Genomic DNA, 14,794 nt, shown 5'->3' on the forward strand with positions numbered 1-14,794 from the left:
TTTTTCTTAGAGATATACAATCGTCACACAATGAAGTTACACGAACGTCCACGTCGGACCGGAACAAGAAAAAGGACGAAAAGGACGATAACGAGAAGATGCGGGAAGACGCGTCGACAATGCGGAACTTCCGCGCGGTCTCCGATACGAGAACGATCTTGGATACGCGAAATATTTTCGCGAACGGCGGTGTCAAAGAACGGCTGTGAATTCAGGAAATTTCGTGATTAAATTCTTCGATCTAAATGCAGAACGAAAATAGAGATACATAGCACGATATACATACACATACGCATCACGTGTGTTTGTGTGTGCAAGCGTGTGCGTGTGTGTGTGTGTGCATATGTGCCATGTATATTTTAGTTATATACAGGCTATTTCATTTAACTCTCGATCGTTCGCAGTTTTTATCGAAATAAATACTCCATCGAGATAAATTTTTATATGTCAAATGTTTCGACAAATAAAAAAGATAAATATTTTTGAAAAGAAAAAACAAAATATATATATATATATATATGTAAAATATATCTATAATATAAAGGTCCGATGTGTGACGGTGTACAACGTAGATGTTATATACGGCATGTAATTCAGATATTATAATACGCAAAGGCACGAGAACATTCCTAGAGATATGTATAAACGTATACATGTATGAATTTCACATTTCTATTTTCGTCATACTATTTTCACATTTTTATTTCGAGAAAAACGTGTAATCTATTTCTAAAAATTTTTAATTACGTTTCTTATAAATTTTCTATATAAGCCAAATATGTATTTACATATGTACATATATACATAGATACGTTGCTCTCAAATCAAATAATATTTCATACGATATATACGTTTATACGCGTGTGTACATACATACATACGTATATAAAATAAAAAGCAACGATCCACTTATTCGATTAAATCATTCGTGTAAATTCACTCGAACGAACTTTTAAATTCAAGAAGAGTTTCGAATGCTCTTTTGTATTTTCAACGCTTAATCAAAGAGCTTCACGTTCCTCCTCCTCGTTCCTTCCTCCCACTCCCTCCCCCCCCCCCTCTCTCTCTCTCTATTTTTTCCGAACTCACAAAGCTAGTCAATTATCTCGTTTCGGTATCGATCTCATGACGAATTCGCAATTCGCGTCATTTCCGGAGAAAGCTCTTTTGTAAAAATTTCTGAGTGAATTAAAAAAATAATAATAAAAAAAGAACAAGAAAAGAAACGAGAAAGAGAAGAGAGAGAAAGGAAAAAAATCGTTGAAGTAAGATGGATCGTTGCTTACGTAAATGAGCTGCGGCCAATGAGAATATAAGTTTTCTTCTACGGAGACCCTGTCGCAGGGTAAAAAGAAGCGAGAGGGTGGACCTCCAACTGGTGGTGGAACGGGACCGAACGAGATCGTTACTTGTACCAATTGTGGCCCAAATCCCTGCACACACACGGCTACCAATGGATGTACAGCTGAGGTATGATCATCTCTATTTAAATCTTAAAATTTTATTGAAATTCTAACTGAATGAAAAGACAAATTTGTATAAAAAGAAAAAACGTTTCATTACAATTGTTATCATATAATTGTTATCATATAATATAATCTGATCGAATTCTTATAGTATAAAATATAAAAATAAAAAACATTTCATTATAATTGTTATCATATAATATAATCTGATAGAATTCTTATAGTATAAAAAAATATATATATATATAAAATATAAAATTCTAATAATACGAAATATATGTTTGCGTATGTCATATAATATTGAATTGACCAACAAGTAATAAAAATTATTACAATTATTATTATTATTATTATTATTATTATCTACTTTTATATTATTTAATATAAAAAGAACAACAAATATATTTGAAAGTTAACTCCGATAAAATATCTATCGACTTGAAGAAAACAGAAATATCTTTCCCCTTTTCAATCTCTTTCCAGCACTCAATAAAATATCCGATCGAAGGATAGAACATGCTAAACAAGTAGTTTCCCATCTTACAGATACGAAAGAAAGAGCCACCGCATCCGATCAGAGTGGCTAAAACGATCGATGTGATAGCGAGGATCACCTTTCCAGTCGCCTACTTCATGTTCCTTACGTTCTTCTTCATCCATTACAAGGGCAGCTCGTAGAGCAGCATTCAGGAATGAACACGATTGTTGACGACGTAGGATCGAAGTGATCGACAATTCTTCGATCATAAAAAATAACGACGATGAAGATAATGCCGACAATGATCAAGATTACAATTACGATACGATTACGATGTAAACGACGACGATATTTATCGTTGTTAACATCTCTCTCTCTCGTTTAACAAGAGGAAGCCTTTCCTAACAGAATGAATGAGCAAGCATGTATTCGTAAGCATGTGTCCGGCTGAATTGGAAATCGAAAATGGAAAGAAAAAAAAAAAAAAGAAGAAAAAAGTGGTACGAAGGGTTGAAAAAGAAAGAATTAAGAAAGATGAGTAAGATGAGGTAGAGAAGAAGGAGAAGAGGAGGAGAAGGAGCATGATAATGATCATGATAATGATAATGATGAGAAAGTAGAGGGGTAAGAGAAAGGGAGGAAGAAAGGAAGAGGAGAAAGAAAAAGAAAAAAAAAAGTGTTTATCGATGAAAGCTGTTATCTATCTCTTTCTCCCTCCCATTCTCCTTCCCTCTTCCTCTTTCTCTTCCCCCTCTCCTTTCTTTCTCTCTCTCTCTCTCTCTCTTTCTGTCTCTTTCTTTTTCACTCTCTCGTACACATAAAACGAACAAACACACAACATAGGAAACACATACATACGCAATATTGTGATAGCACTCTTAAAAGCACTCTTCTGTCCGTCGTCGTCCGGAGAAACGTGATCTGCGGATGACGGTGTGGATAATCCATTCTCTTCTTCCTCTTCTTTCTTTCTTTCTAGCTTTTTCTTTTCTCTTTTCTTTTCTTTTCTTTTCTTTTCTCTTCTCTTCTCTTCTTTTCTTTTCTTTTCCTTTTTTCTTCTTCTTCTTCTTCTTCTTCTTTTAATAATCTAGCTCGTTTAAATAGACTGTAATTGCCTCCCCTCGATGCAGCGAACGACGTGCTTGTTATCCCTAGAGATTGAACGAATTAAATTGAATTAAGATGTAAAATAATTAATAATAATATAGACATATATATAAATATAATAAGAAATATATATTCGCGGTTCGCCAACGTCAAGCGAATTATCGAATATATATAAGTATCGTCCTCTCGTATACCGCGTGCTACAGAATTATTTATCGTTGAAGAAAAGTCGAAAGAAATAATGGAGAAGAAAAATGGAGAACAAACAAAAAATGGCGAAAGGATTCCTCTTATCAAACGAGAAGCTCTCGACCGAGCCGTTATACAAGATATATATATATATATATATATATATATATATATATAAAATATTATAAATATAAATAAACCTTGCCAGAGACTACTTCTCCTAACGCATACTCTATCGATATTATTATGATTATTATTATTATTATTATGATAATGATTATTATTTATTACTATTATTATTATTATTATTATTATTATTATTATTAATATTATTATTTATTATTATTATTGTTATTGTTATTGTTATTATTATTATTATTACTATTATCATTGATATTACCACTGTTACTATTATTACTATTACTATTACTATTACTTACTATTATTACTATTACTGTTACTATTACTTATTATTATTACTATTACTATTACTGTCACTACCATTGCTACATTATCGCTACTATTACGTATTATATATTATTGCCAGCATTATCGACACTACAGGCGGAATGATTAACGAACGATGATGATGTGCTCTATACCACGTATACCATTTTTACTAATATCGCGAGCAATATATATACTATATATATATATATATATATATATATATATATATATATAATACTCTACAGACCAAGCGAGAAGAAAGAGTAAAAAAAGAAAAAAGGTGAAAAGAAAAAAAGACACGTAGTAAAAAAGGAACATTCAAGGGAGTATTAACGATCATTATCGTAAAACTTGCTTGATAATTGTACAAGATAGAGAGAAAGAAAAAAAGGAAAAAACAAAGAAAGAAATAGGAATATAATGCTAGTAAGAACGCGCGCGCACGTCGCAATTAAGCAACTGTAATTTTTATAAAAGGATGTTCGTAAAAAAAAAAGGAGAAAAAAAAGAAAATGACGAATGTAGAAGAAAGAAAGAAGGAAAAACAAAAAGAAAGACGTTCGTTTAAAGCAAAACTCGCAAATTCTAACCTACTATTTCTTTTTTTCCTTCCTTTAAATCTGGATGTTAATAAATCGACCGACCAGGTCCTGCCATCTACATTCTAAAAGTGACATTAAAAAATCTTACTACGTTAGAATTTGATGAGTTGTAGCGCGATATTTGAACGTTCGATGGTTCAGAAAAGGAGAATATGCTTTTAAAAGATATAGTAGGAATATATATATAAAGAAACAAAAACGGCTTTTTTCATCCATCTCAATTTTTTCGGAGTCTTACGGTGACTTTCTCGTATTACATTAATATTGATCGCTTTACGAAATTTCGAAAATACCTTCTCAAACGTCCACATCATACATACATATTATACACATACACACACACACAGTGCATACATACACATACGTACATACATACGTGTATATATATACATACATATATATATATATATACACGTATATTTTTAAGCACTGCCAGATACAATTAAGTTCGAAGCACAGATTCATTCTTTTTAAAAATGATACGCTGCGCCGATGATGATAATTATGATGATTGGACGTAAACGAGGATCATCAACAATGACCGGCTCCGTGTGAGAAAACACGCGAGGGTATACGACGATCGCGTACACGTTTTTCTTGCTTCTGAAAATCTTCTAAATTTAAATGACAGGAAATTAGAAAATAAGAAAAATTTTTCTTTCCTCGTGATCTGTTCGTTTTTCGTAACTCTTAATAAGAGATCTTATACATTACGTGTAAATAGATAAATAATTCATAGATATGTATATATGTGTGGATGTGTATATATATATATATATAATTATATAACGTATTGGTTGAAAATAAAAAGAATAAAATAAATACGTACAGAAGGAAAGAAAAAAAGAGACGATCGAAAAAAAGATGGCGGTCCACCGCTCGTACAGAGAAAAGAAACAAAAAAAGATCGAAAATATCGATTGGTCGATTAATTTGCTCCTTTCATATTAATCGCATAATATCGATATATATATATATATATATATATATATATATATATATACATACACACATTAATTCGCCTCGGTACCTATAGTATATTAAAAATTCTTAAAAAAATGTCGAAGCAGAGCTGCGCGAATTATCTCAATAATTCTTAGGTGCTTTTATTTCGCGAGCGATACCGTATAAATTTTAACGTTACTCACTCATAAATAATTAAGCTTTTAAAAATAATACTCCTTCGGAGACGTATTAAGTCCCAGATTGAAAAATTCAAACGAAATATTTATAGTGGGAACTTTGAAAACATGAAATTAAAAAGGAGAAAGAAAGGAAAGGAAAAAAAAGGAAAAGTAAAGCAAAAAAAAATATGACTCGTATTGACTCGACTGGTCGAAAGAACAACCGACAATGGCATTGATAAATGACACAAGTCATACGGAGGTGCGTGCGCGCGCACGCGCGAGCAAGCGCGAACGAGCGAACAAAATTAAAACTTAAATTGCTATAAATCAACACAACGAATATTGCGTAGAACGAGTTTCGCTGAGTTAAACAATAAGAAAAAAAAAAAAGAAAGAGAAAAAATGTTAAGAAAGAAATTATGAAACCGATGATAAACGATCAACGTCAAACGATTTCACCGAAATGTGCAACGCGTAAAAATCGAAAATTTGCAATTGTGAGGGAGTATGTAATAATGTAATATTATTTAGATATATTACAACTCCCATATGAAATAAAATAAAAAAAAAAAAAAGAAAAAGAAAGCATTAATCTGTGTTAAATAATATTCGTAATTTTTCAAGAAATATCAAAGCGACCGAAATATGTCTGATTAAACAAAAAAAAAAGAAAAAAAAAACGATAAGCATTGCGTAAAAAAACACGGCAACAACAATGGGAAGCAATATTTTGCAATGAAATAAGACGAAAATACTTTAAACCAAACAGCAATGTCGAGTAAAACGACAACCCTAATCTACGTTTATAAACTTCACGTTGTTGTAGGTTATATGGAAAGAAAAGAAAAAAAATTGGAGAAAAAGAATGAAACAAGAACACCTCTAGGTGATAGGAACGCTAATTAGTTGTTTAATTAATTAATGTTACTAACGTTTAAACGCTCCACGGACCAAAGTACATAATCCTACGAAGTCTTCACTGTCTTTGCGAAGTTGGCATTTATACTTTGCTGGCATCTCTCATTAAGGAAAAACAAAGTTTTTAAATTAACATAATTCTAAAGTTTTACGTTAAATGTATTCAAATAAATGATTACCGTTAAATTAATTCACTATAAAGAGAAAGAAACATTATCACGTATTTTTGCGTTAAGAAAATTCCTAACGTTATTTGTTTTTTAAAAGTCCCGCGCATCTTATCAAAGACTACGTTAGTTCTTTAATATCTAAAATTGGCCCCATGAATGAAGAAAATATTGTTTTTCTCAACGGATAAGAAATTAAACGAAAAGAATTACGAATCTGTATAAAATCAAATTCGTTCTTTTTTTTCTTCTCGAGATGCCAGTAAATCAAACGCTAACTTCACAATGGCGTTCTTATTCTCATAGTTAGTTGCACTCATTAAATATCATGCAAAAAAAAAAAGTCAACCGCGAATATGCGTAATTTGTGTGCTTATGCAAGTGCCATACGCCTACTTATTATTATATATATATATATATATAAAAAAAAACTAAAAAAAGAAAAATCGTTTGTTACTAATTTTAGATAATTATGCTCAAAAGTAAAAGATTTATATAAAAAAAAAAGAAAAAAAATAACAAAAGTGTTAGTATCCCATCGCGAAGCACCGAAATCTCTCGTAAAATAATATCACGGCTTTAACTGTGTCTGTTGTGTCAAACATCGATAATATTCGTGTTTACGATTAAAAAAAAAAAAAAAAAAAAGGAAAGAAAAGAAAGAAAAATAGAAGAAAGAAAAAAGAAAAAACGAATAATGATATCGAGAAAAAAATCGAGAGGTATTACTCTCTTATTTTTCATTCCTCTTAAGATATTATCTCTCAAATTATTCTAAGTCGCCGATCGAGGAACAACAAATTTTACGATAATCTAATTTTTTTTTATTCATTATACCGAACAATTTCATTTACATCTAATTAAAATAATAATAATAATAATAATAATAATAATAATAATAATAATAATAATAATAATAATGCCGCTTCTTTTTTATTTGTTCTGTTGATGATAAAAAAAAAAAAAAAGAAAAAAAGACAGAAGGAAAAATAGAAGCTGAACATTTATAAATATGTATATAATGTGTGATCATAAAAAAAAAAAGAAAAAAAAAAAAACAGAAAAAAAGAAACGAGAAATAAAATAAAATCAAGTCAAAGCGCGAATCGTAGGTGTCGAAAAGAGCGGGATAATGAATTTGTATAAAGATAAGCCTTATTATAACTTATTATGTGATATAAAAGAAGGAAAAGAGAGAGAGAGAGAGAGAGAGAGAGAGAGAGAGAGAGAGAGAGAGAGAGAAGAAAAACAAAAAAAAAACACAAACTTTTAATCGCTCTTATTACTATTTGTTATTATTTTTCGTTTTTCGATACTCTAATAACGATAACAAAAACATTATTACCTTATAACAATTATTCTTGTTATTATTATTCATAATTGTTATTGTTATTGTTATTATCATTGTATTGCCTAAAATTTATACGGCGATTAGGGACACGTGTGTGCATATACACAACAAATATACACATATACATATTATACACATACACATATAAATACACAGAGATACATACACATACACACACACAGAGCCGTTATCGCAAATTAACGTTATTAATTATAACTAATGAGCACTTATATATAGCACGTATATTTAAACACTTGCATTGTTAAGGGATACGCGTAATGAAAAAGAAACGGATATATTACTTCGTAACAATCTGCGGTAGATAAAGCTGTGATGTTTAAGAGCCGATAACAGCGTGAAAGAGCGCACGATTATTTTTGCAATACTTAAGGCAAATTAGAAAAGAAAGAAAAATAAAGAATTCTTAAACATTAGTTTTCTCCTCCCGCGATACGCGCGTAGGATAACGCACACGCGTAATAAGCGTAAAAGAATTAAAAAGAAAAATAAAGAAGAAAAAAAGAAAGAAAAAAGAAACAATAAATAGAGAAAAGAAGTTACAAGAGAAAGAAACAATGACACACGTATGAAGGAGACACAATTAAATCACGATTAATATTAAAGATTATACTGATTCGAACGCGAATGCATACATATTATATGAACATTGACAAGTGATTCTTAATCGTAAGCGGGTTTATTGATCACTGTAAACTTATTATGATCGTAACGATTAATTATCTGATTTATCGGCTGTGTTTGTAACGTGATTAAATATTAAAATGTCGATTAAACTAGCGACGTGTTTTATGCCTAGACCAATCCAAACGTCTAAGCATCCTTGAAAAGTACACAACAAACAACATATATGTACACATACATGTATCATACATACATACATACGTACGTACGTACGTACGTACACACACACGCGCGCGTGCGCGTATACATATATGTGTTATATATATCCTTTGATATTGAACCATCTGTTTAGATGGAAGGTAAGAGTACATATACCTTTTTTTGCAACTATAAATATTACTTTCATTTAAAATGTACTTTTATTTTGAAAATTTACATACAAAACAAAAATTTAATATCTTTTTACTTTATACAATCTTATAATTCCTATCCACTTTACTTGCATTCATATATAAAGACAACGATAATACTATATATACCTGCATAAATGTATATACGTATATATGTGTATATATACATATTTATATTCTTTTCCTTTTCCACAATAGATGCTTTTAATTAATTTAAATAATCGATCATCATTGTCTTTGGTAAATATTCTTTTACAAATTCGCATTTTCTATAGGCCAACGAATACTTTTCTTTTGTAATTGTTTATAAAATTATAAAAGTCACACTTACAAATTAATTATTCGTGCTTAACTCTAGATAAAGCTATGTAGGATTTTTTCGTAGCTAAATCATGCCAACCTACTGGACCTCTTTCACAATCTGCACAAGCTAAGTATTTTATATTCCCTACTGTATGAGATACTCCGATATTTTCAAATGTGTACATATCTTCAATTAACCAATATTCTGTGATAGTTTCTTGTTGATTGCCTTCGCCTTCTCCTTTGGAATGTATGTATGGTAGCGCAAACTAAAAATGATTACATGTTTTAATATATAATTTATACTGATCTAATCTTTTATTAAAATTTATTAATAAATAAAATTTACGCTCAATTTATATCATAAAATAATTTATAGAAGCTTTACCTCCATTATAACAAAGGTAGCTGCTCCTACATTAAGTATCTTGGACGGGCAGAAAGTGCAAAATACTGTTTCTTTATTCTTTCCATCTGTATTTGTTTTGGTATTTATACTATCTTCATTCGTCGACATAACTGGATTTCTACGATAAATTAATGAATGGAACGAACAGTCACTTTATTATTATATTATCATTGGTACAATTAAAAGAATGCTGCAATGAAATAATATCCCAATTTTAACTCAAAAACTTCGGATTGAAAAACTATAACCTATAACCAATAAAGTTGTCTCTAATAGTCACTCATCTTTAGCAACTATCGATAATCGCAAATCGATAATATCATTTCGATATATCTCTTGATGATAATTATAAGAATCAACAAATAATTATTGAAATTTTATAATATTTATAACATTGATATTTCACTATCCAATATAACGAATAAATTGTATAAAATAAAAATAATCTATTTATAGTATTAAAGAGATTATATATATATATTTTTTTCTAACGGTAACATAAATAATTAAACAAACACAATATTATCTAGTATACACAACAATGTAATCTTTAAAATTCATAATCGGTCTTTTTGTAAGTAACTTCCAATTGTACTTCGCAAATTTCTCATCGAATGGAAGAGGATCTGTAGAACGTTCTTGGCCCTCCGCAGGTCCAATGACAAATATTATACTTCCTTCATAATTAGCTATATAATTACAAAATGCTTCTCCGTTATTAAAGTAGCAGAAAAAAAGTGCATAATCTTTTGGTACAGAAAGATCTTTCCCTTTCTTTTCATTAATAAAAACAATATTTTCAAGAAATAATGGGGGGGCATATTTACTATGCCACCACGAACTATCCAGTTCTATACCAATAATATTTAAACCTAAAAAATGCAAGATGAATTTAATATTTATATAGTTTTTATAAATGAATTTGTCTATCTACAACTAATTCAAAATTACTATGCTATGTAAATACTCACCAGAGTAATTTTGCAATAACCATTCGATGAAGCCACAACCGCAACCTATGCTGATTACTCCTGATATCTTATTCTTCTTAATCACTTCAGTTATCCAACTTAAATCATCCAAAGTTGGAAATACCCAAAATAATCTACTGTTTTTGGAAGTGTCAATAACGGAAGCTAAATTTACAATATCTTTCCAGTTACAATCATTATGTAATTGAAGAATAATTTCTTCAACATTTTCTTCAGTATCCATCTCTCACATATAAAATTATAAAATAAAATTATAACACAGAATGTATATATATAAACGAATAATTAATACAAAATCATATATTTGTTGCACAAAATTTTTAAGGCACATGAATTATGTATATTATATGAAAAAGTGATTACTTATAGAGGCAGAACATATTATGCAATTCATTTCTATTAATATAAATCTATATAAGTACACTATAAGTAATCTACAGTAATCCAGGCACATATACGTATGTAATAATTTCAAAAATTTTGTTTCTTATTTGTAATTTATTATTATTTATCTTATTTATAAAATCTTGTATAAATAGGTTCAAAACAGTTACAAAATATTTACTGTATTAAAAAATAAGGCACATGTCAATATAACAGCACTTTTACATTCACAGTCATGAAGAATTTAAATAACTAAACAAGTCAAGCACAAGTTTTTTAATTAAAATCAATTGGTTGTAATGCAAAATGAATATCATCCGCTGATACATTTAATAAAATTCTTTGATGTATATCCATCCGTACACTGTCACATATTAATAATCTACTAGCTTCCAATCTACCACATATGGCTAATATTTCTGTTAATGTAGGTATCTTGATACCTACAAATATAAAATATACAAATAAATTTTTTGTTATGTCATTAATAATTTAAAATACAAACCTTCGAAACAGCACATGGAACGAAGTTGATTATATACACTTTTAAAACATGCTTCTTCAATACCAGTTCGAGTTACTTCCGCAGATACGGCTTGCAAGAACATTTGCTCCATTTGTGAACAATGTTTTATTGCTTGAACTTTAGAGCTTTCTATCATTTCTGATAGAGCTTCATTTACATCTTCCATAATAACTTTTTCTCTTTCATGGAGTTCTGCAATTTCAGTAGCACGTCGACATATATCTAAAGCTCTGCGAGCATCTCCAGAAACAGCAGATACTTTCCTACAGTGATAGAGAATGGATAAAGTTATAAATAATTAATATAAATAATTAATTTTAAATCCTAAAAAATATGAATGAATATTTATTATTTACCGTGCAACTAATTGTATGGCTTCACTTCTAAATGCATCTGAATCCTTAAGTCTAGTTAATACTATTTCTTGTAATTGTTTATGATTATACGGTTGAAACGTTAATCGTGTGAGACCTAATCGTGAAGTAACACGACCCATAAATACTCTTTCAGGCAAATCCATAGTATTAGCTATGGTAATAACTACTAATTGTGCATTTGTTTTTGTAGGCCAATCTAATAAATTATATACTACATCTTGTCGTTTCGTGCACAAAAGATCAAGCTATATTTACAAAAAATAAAAAAATAAGAGAACAGAATTGTCTAAATGAAATAAAAGAAAAAATAACACATATTTATATAACATAACGAAGCAAATTCTAAATATATTAATAATTCAATAATTATAATTGAATGAATTTAAGTATAATTTACCTCATCCACAAGTAACAAAGTCATTGATCTTTTAGAATTTTTACCAATAAATTTCTTTTCAAGTTCACGATATGCTTTCTCCCATGTACAAGTGTTACCACCCATCTGCCTCCAAATTTGCACATAAGCTTGTCTTGGTTCTGTTAACTTCATACCATTAATTTCAAAAAAATCAAAATCATCCAGTTTTCCCTTTGCCACTGATTTTTTTAAACAACGTATTACTTCATTTACAGTGGCAGTTTTACCTGTTCCAGGCACTCCACTTATGTAAATGCATCTATATATAAACAAATATTAAAAACATTTTATGTACATAAAAATACAAATCTCTCTTTCTCTCTCTCTCTCTCTTCCAATACTTTACAATAGTCTATTATCAACATACCCTCCACATTTATCCATTAATTTTCCTTCTAAAAACGTGAAGATATTATTAAATTCCTCTTCTCTGCAAGGTAGTGACTTCGGTACAACACTCACATGTAGTTTAGATCTACTCTGTTGCAAAGGTGTTGATGGTTTTACTAATAATGAAGCTCTTTTTTCCATGAATGGTGTCAAATTATTATATTTTATCGAAACAGATGATTTAGGTGTCCTTATATTGTTTTTCATATTTTTAGGTTCTTCCTGCTCCTGTCTATTATTTTTCTTTTTTGGTGTTAGAAGATTCTTTGACATTGCCATAATGCCATCGCATAAATCATCAATTTCTTCATGCTTATCATCTTTACTTTTTTCATTTTCTAATATATTTCTAGCAGATTGTCTATTTTTTTTTGTCAATAATAAAGCATCTTCACTGTCATCTAAGTTTTCATCTGTTAGATTTATAAATGTTGTACGAGAAATACGTTTGACTGCTTTCTTAGGTGTTTCTACAATATTATGGAACTGAATATCATCAACGCATTTTCTATTTTCTTCGTTATTATTTGATACTTTCGATAATCGTTTTTGTGTTATTCTATGTTTTTTATCATTACTATCTTCAATATTCTTTGAGAATGTATGTTTATTATGTTTTTTAATTGTGTTACTATACATAAACTTTTCATTATAATTAATAGTTTTTCTAGATCTTAAAGAATTTAAAGTAGGAGACATATGCCATTCATATTCACTAAATCTTTTAGGTTGATTACGAATTCTTTCCGTTCTACGTGGTGATTCTATTGGATCATTGTTTTCTTTTATATTTTTTGTTCTACTAGATAAAATTCTTCTACTAGAAAAAATGTTAATATAAATACTTCAAAGAAAATAAAATAAATTAGTAAATAGATAGATATAATTTATTCTTACCTCTCATTATCAATTTTATAATTGCTGTGTTCTGTAGAACGTCTCAATTTAATTTTTAATGAATTCTTTGATTTCTTGATGGACGTACTCTTCGATAATGAATTTTTAGACACAAATAATTTCTCAGAGTCAGAAGAATTTTCACTTTCATCTTGGTTATATTTTAATAATTCATTAACTGAAATCCTATGTAATTTGATTATAGGTATTTTACTTTCTATATTAGACATTAATAATTTATATATTTCATTGTCAGAACACTTAGTTAGATTTGGATTCATCTTGTAATATGCAAAGATCTTTAACAATCTCAGAATGTCCGTTTTTATAACAAAGTTTATATCTTACAGGAGGACCTATAAAAATACCTTTAGATTAAATTAATACTACGTTATTTAAAATAGTTATAATGTAAAAATTACTACCATTATATTTAACTTCAGGAGATAAGGATTCATCGGAAGATTGAGAACTTTCTTCACCACTATCCAGTCTTTTTCTTTTAAAAGTTACTGTATTCTGTGTGTCTTTATCTTCTGAAGTTTGATCTGATGAATCGTTTGATCTTGTATCTATAAAAATATCATATTATTATCACTGCTTTAAAAATAAATATTACAACGTATTACGAAATATAATATTCGAAAAATTAAAATAATTAAGAAATTTGCCTTCCTGACTAATGTTTTCCATAGTATATATCTAAATGTTAAGATCTTTTTATCCAAATAAATTTTTTTTTATTTTGATAAATTATATATAAACAAGTATATATATTTGATATATATGTTTACAATATCTAATATTTATAATATATTTTTTTATAAATTACAAAATATGACACAATACGATTCACGATATAAAAATCAACAAAAACCAACGTAACCTTTCTTTCTTGTAATGTGTATGACTGTCCCCATAAATGTTATACTACTGAATAAGTTCTACCTCTTTCCCGCCTTAATAAGCTGAAAAACTCAAGTGACTCAAATGTCAAATGCAAGTTCATTATTTACAATATTTTTAATAAAATCATTTTTTTCCACAATATGATGTTATAAATAATTATATATATATATATATTAATAACGAAATATTATAAATATATATATATGTATATTTATTCTTTTATATAATATCTTATATAAATACATATTATATAAATAAATTTATATAAAAAATTACATTATT

The 14,794-nt window shown here is 28.8% G+C and overlaps 4 protein-coding genes across 23 annotated transcripts in view; 1 reads left to right on the top strand and 3 right to left on the bottom strand.

Moving 5' to 3' along the window:
- Nucleotides 1-2,512, top strand: part of LOC122631285 (glutamate-gated chloride channel) — a 94,762-nt gene extending 92,250 nt beyond the window's left edge. For 7 of the 20 annotated variants that reach the window (XM_043816779.1, XM_043816784.1, XM_043816780.1 and 4 more), the window contains 2 exons: nucleotides 1,354-1,470; nucleotides 2,013-2,512. In XM_043816779.1, coding sequence (XP_043672714.1) covers nucleotides 1,354-1,470; nucleotides 2,013-2,144 — 249 coding nt within the window. In that variant the 3' untranslated portion in view covers nucleotides 2,145-2,512. Of the gene's footprint in view, nucleotides 1-10; nucleotides 507-1,317; nucleotides 1,471-2,012 lie in introns of those variants that run through there. The other 13 variants (XM_043816782.1, XM_043816786.1, XM_043816777.1 and 10 more) reach the window with 5 other exon arrangements.
- A 6,385-nt stretch (nucleotides 2,513-8,897) lies between these two features.
- On the bottom strand, nucleotides 8,898-9,998 carry LOC122631297 (guanine nucleotide exchange factor MSS4). The gene is made up of 2 exons (XM_043816822.1): nucleotides 9,599-9,998; nucleotides 8,898-9,479 (listed from the first exon to the last, which is right to left on the bottom strand). Exons 1-2 carry the CDS (start codon nucleotides 9,725-9,727, stop codon nucleotides 9,246-9,248), a joined length of 363 nt encoding a protein of 120 aa, XP_043672757.1. The 5' UTR covers nucleotides 9,728-9,998; the 3' UTR covers nucleotides 8,898-9,245.
- A 93-nt stretch (nucleotides 9,999-10,091) lies between these two features.
- LOC122631295 lies at nucleotides 10,092-11,009 on the bottom strand. Its single transcript, XM_043816819.1, has 2 exons — nucleotides 10,591-11,009; nucleotides 10,092-10,491 (listed from the first exon to the last, which is right to left on the bottom strand). Exons 1-2 carry the CDS (start codon nucleotides 10,832-10,834, stop codon nucleotides 10,142-10,144), a joined length of 594 nt encoding a protein of 197 aa, XP_043672754.1. The 5' UTR covers nucleotides 10,835-11,009; the 3' UTR covers nucleotides 10,092-10,141.
- An 85-nt stretch (nucleotides 11,010-11,094) lies between these two features.
- On the bottom strand, nucleotides 11,095-14,596 carry LOC122631282 (origin recognition complex subunit 1). Its single transcript, XM_043816762.1, has 8 exons — nucleotides 14,490-14,596; nucleotides 14,029-14,175; nucleotides 13,604-13,959; nucleotides 12,684-13,526; nucleotides 12,296-12,575; nucleotides 11,878-12,143; nucleotides 11,501-11,784; nucleotides 11,095-11,438 (listed from the first exon to the last, which is right to left on the bottom strand). The coding sequence occupies exons 3-8, from the start codon at nucleotides 13,882-13,884 to the stop codon at nucleotides 11,272-11,274; spliced, it is 2,121 nt and encodes a 706-aa protein (XP_043672697.1). The 5' UTR covers nucleotides 13,885-13,959; nucleotides 14,029-14,175; nucleotides 14,490-14,596; the 3' UTR covers nucleotides 11,095-11,271.
- Between the last annotated feature and the right edge of the window lie 198 nt (nucleotides 14,597-14,794).

The sequence above is a fragment of the Vespula pensylvanica genome, chromosome 8 (assembly GCF_014466175.1).
Source record: "Vespula pensylvanica isolate Volc-1 chromosome 8, ASM1446617v1, whole genome shotgun sequence".
In the NCBI taxonomy this organism is placed as follows: domain Eukaryota; kingdom Metazoa; phylum Arthropoda; class Insecta; order Hymenoptera; family Vespidae; genus Vespula; species Vespula pensylvanica.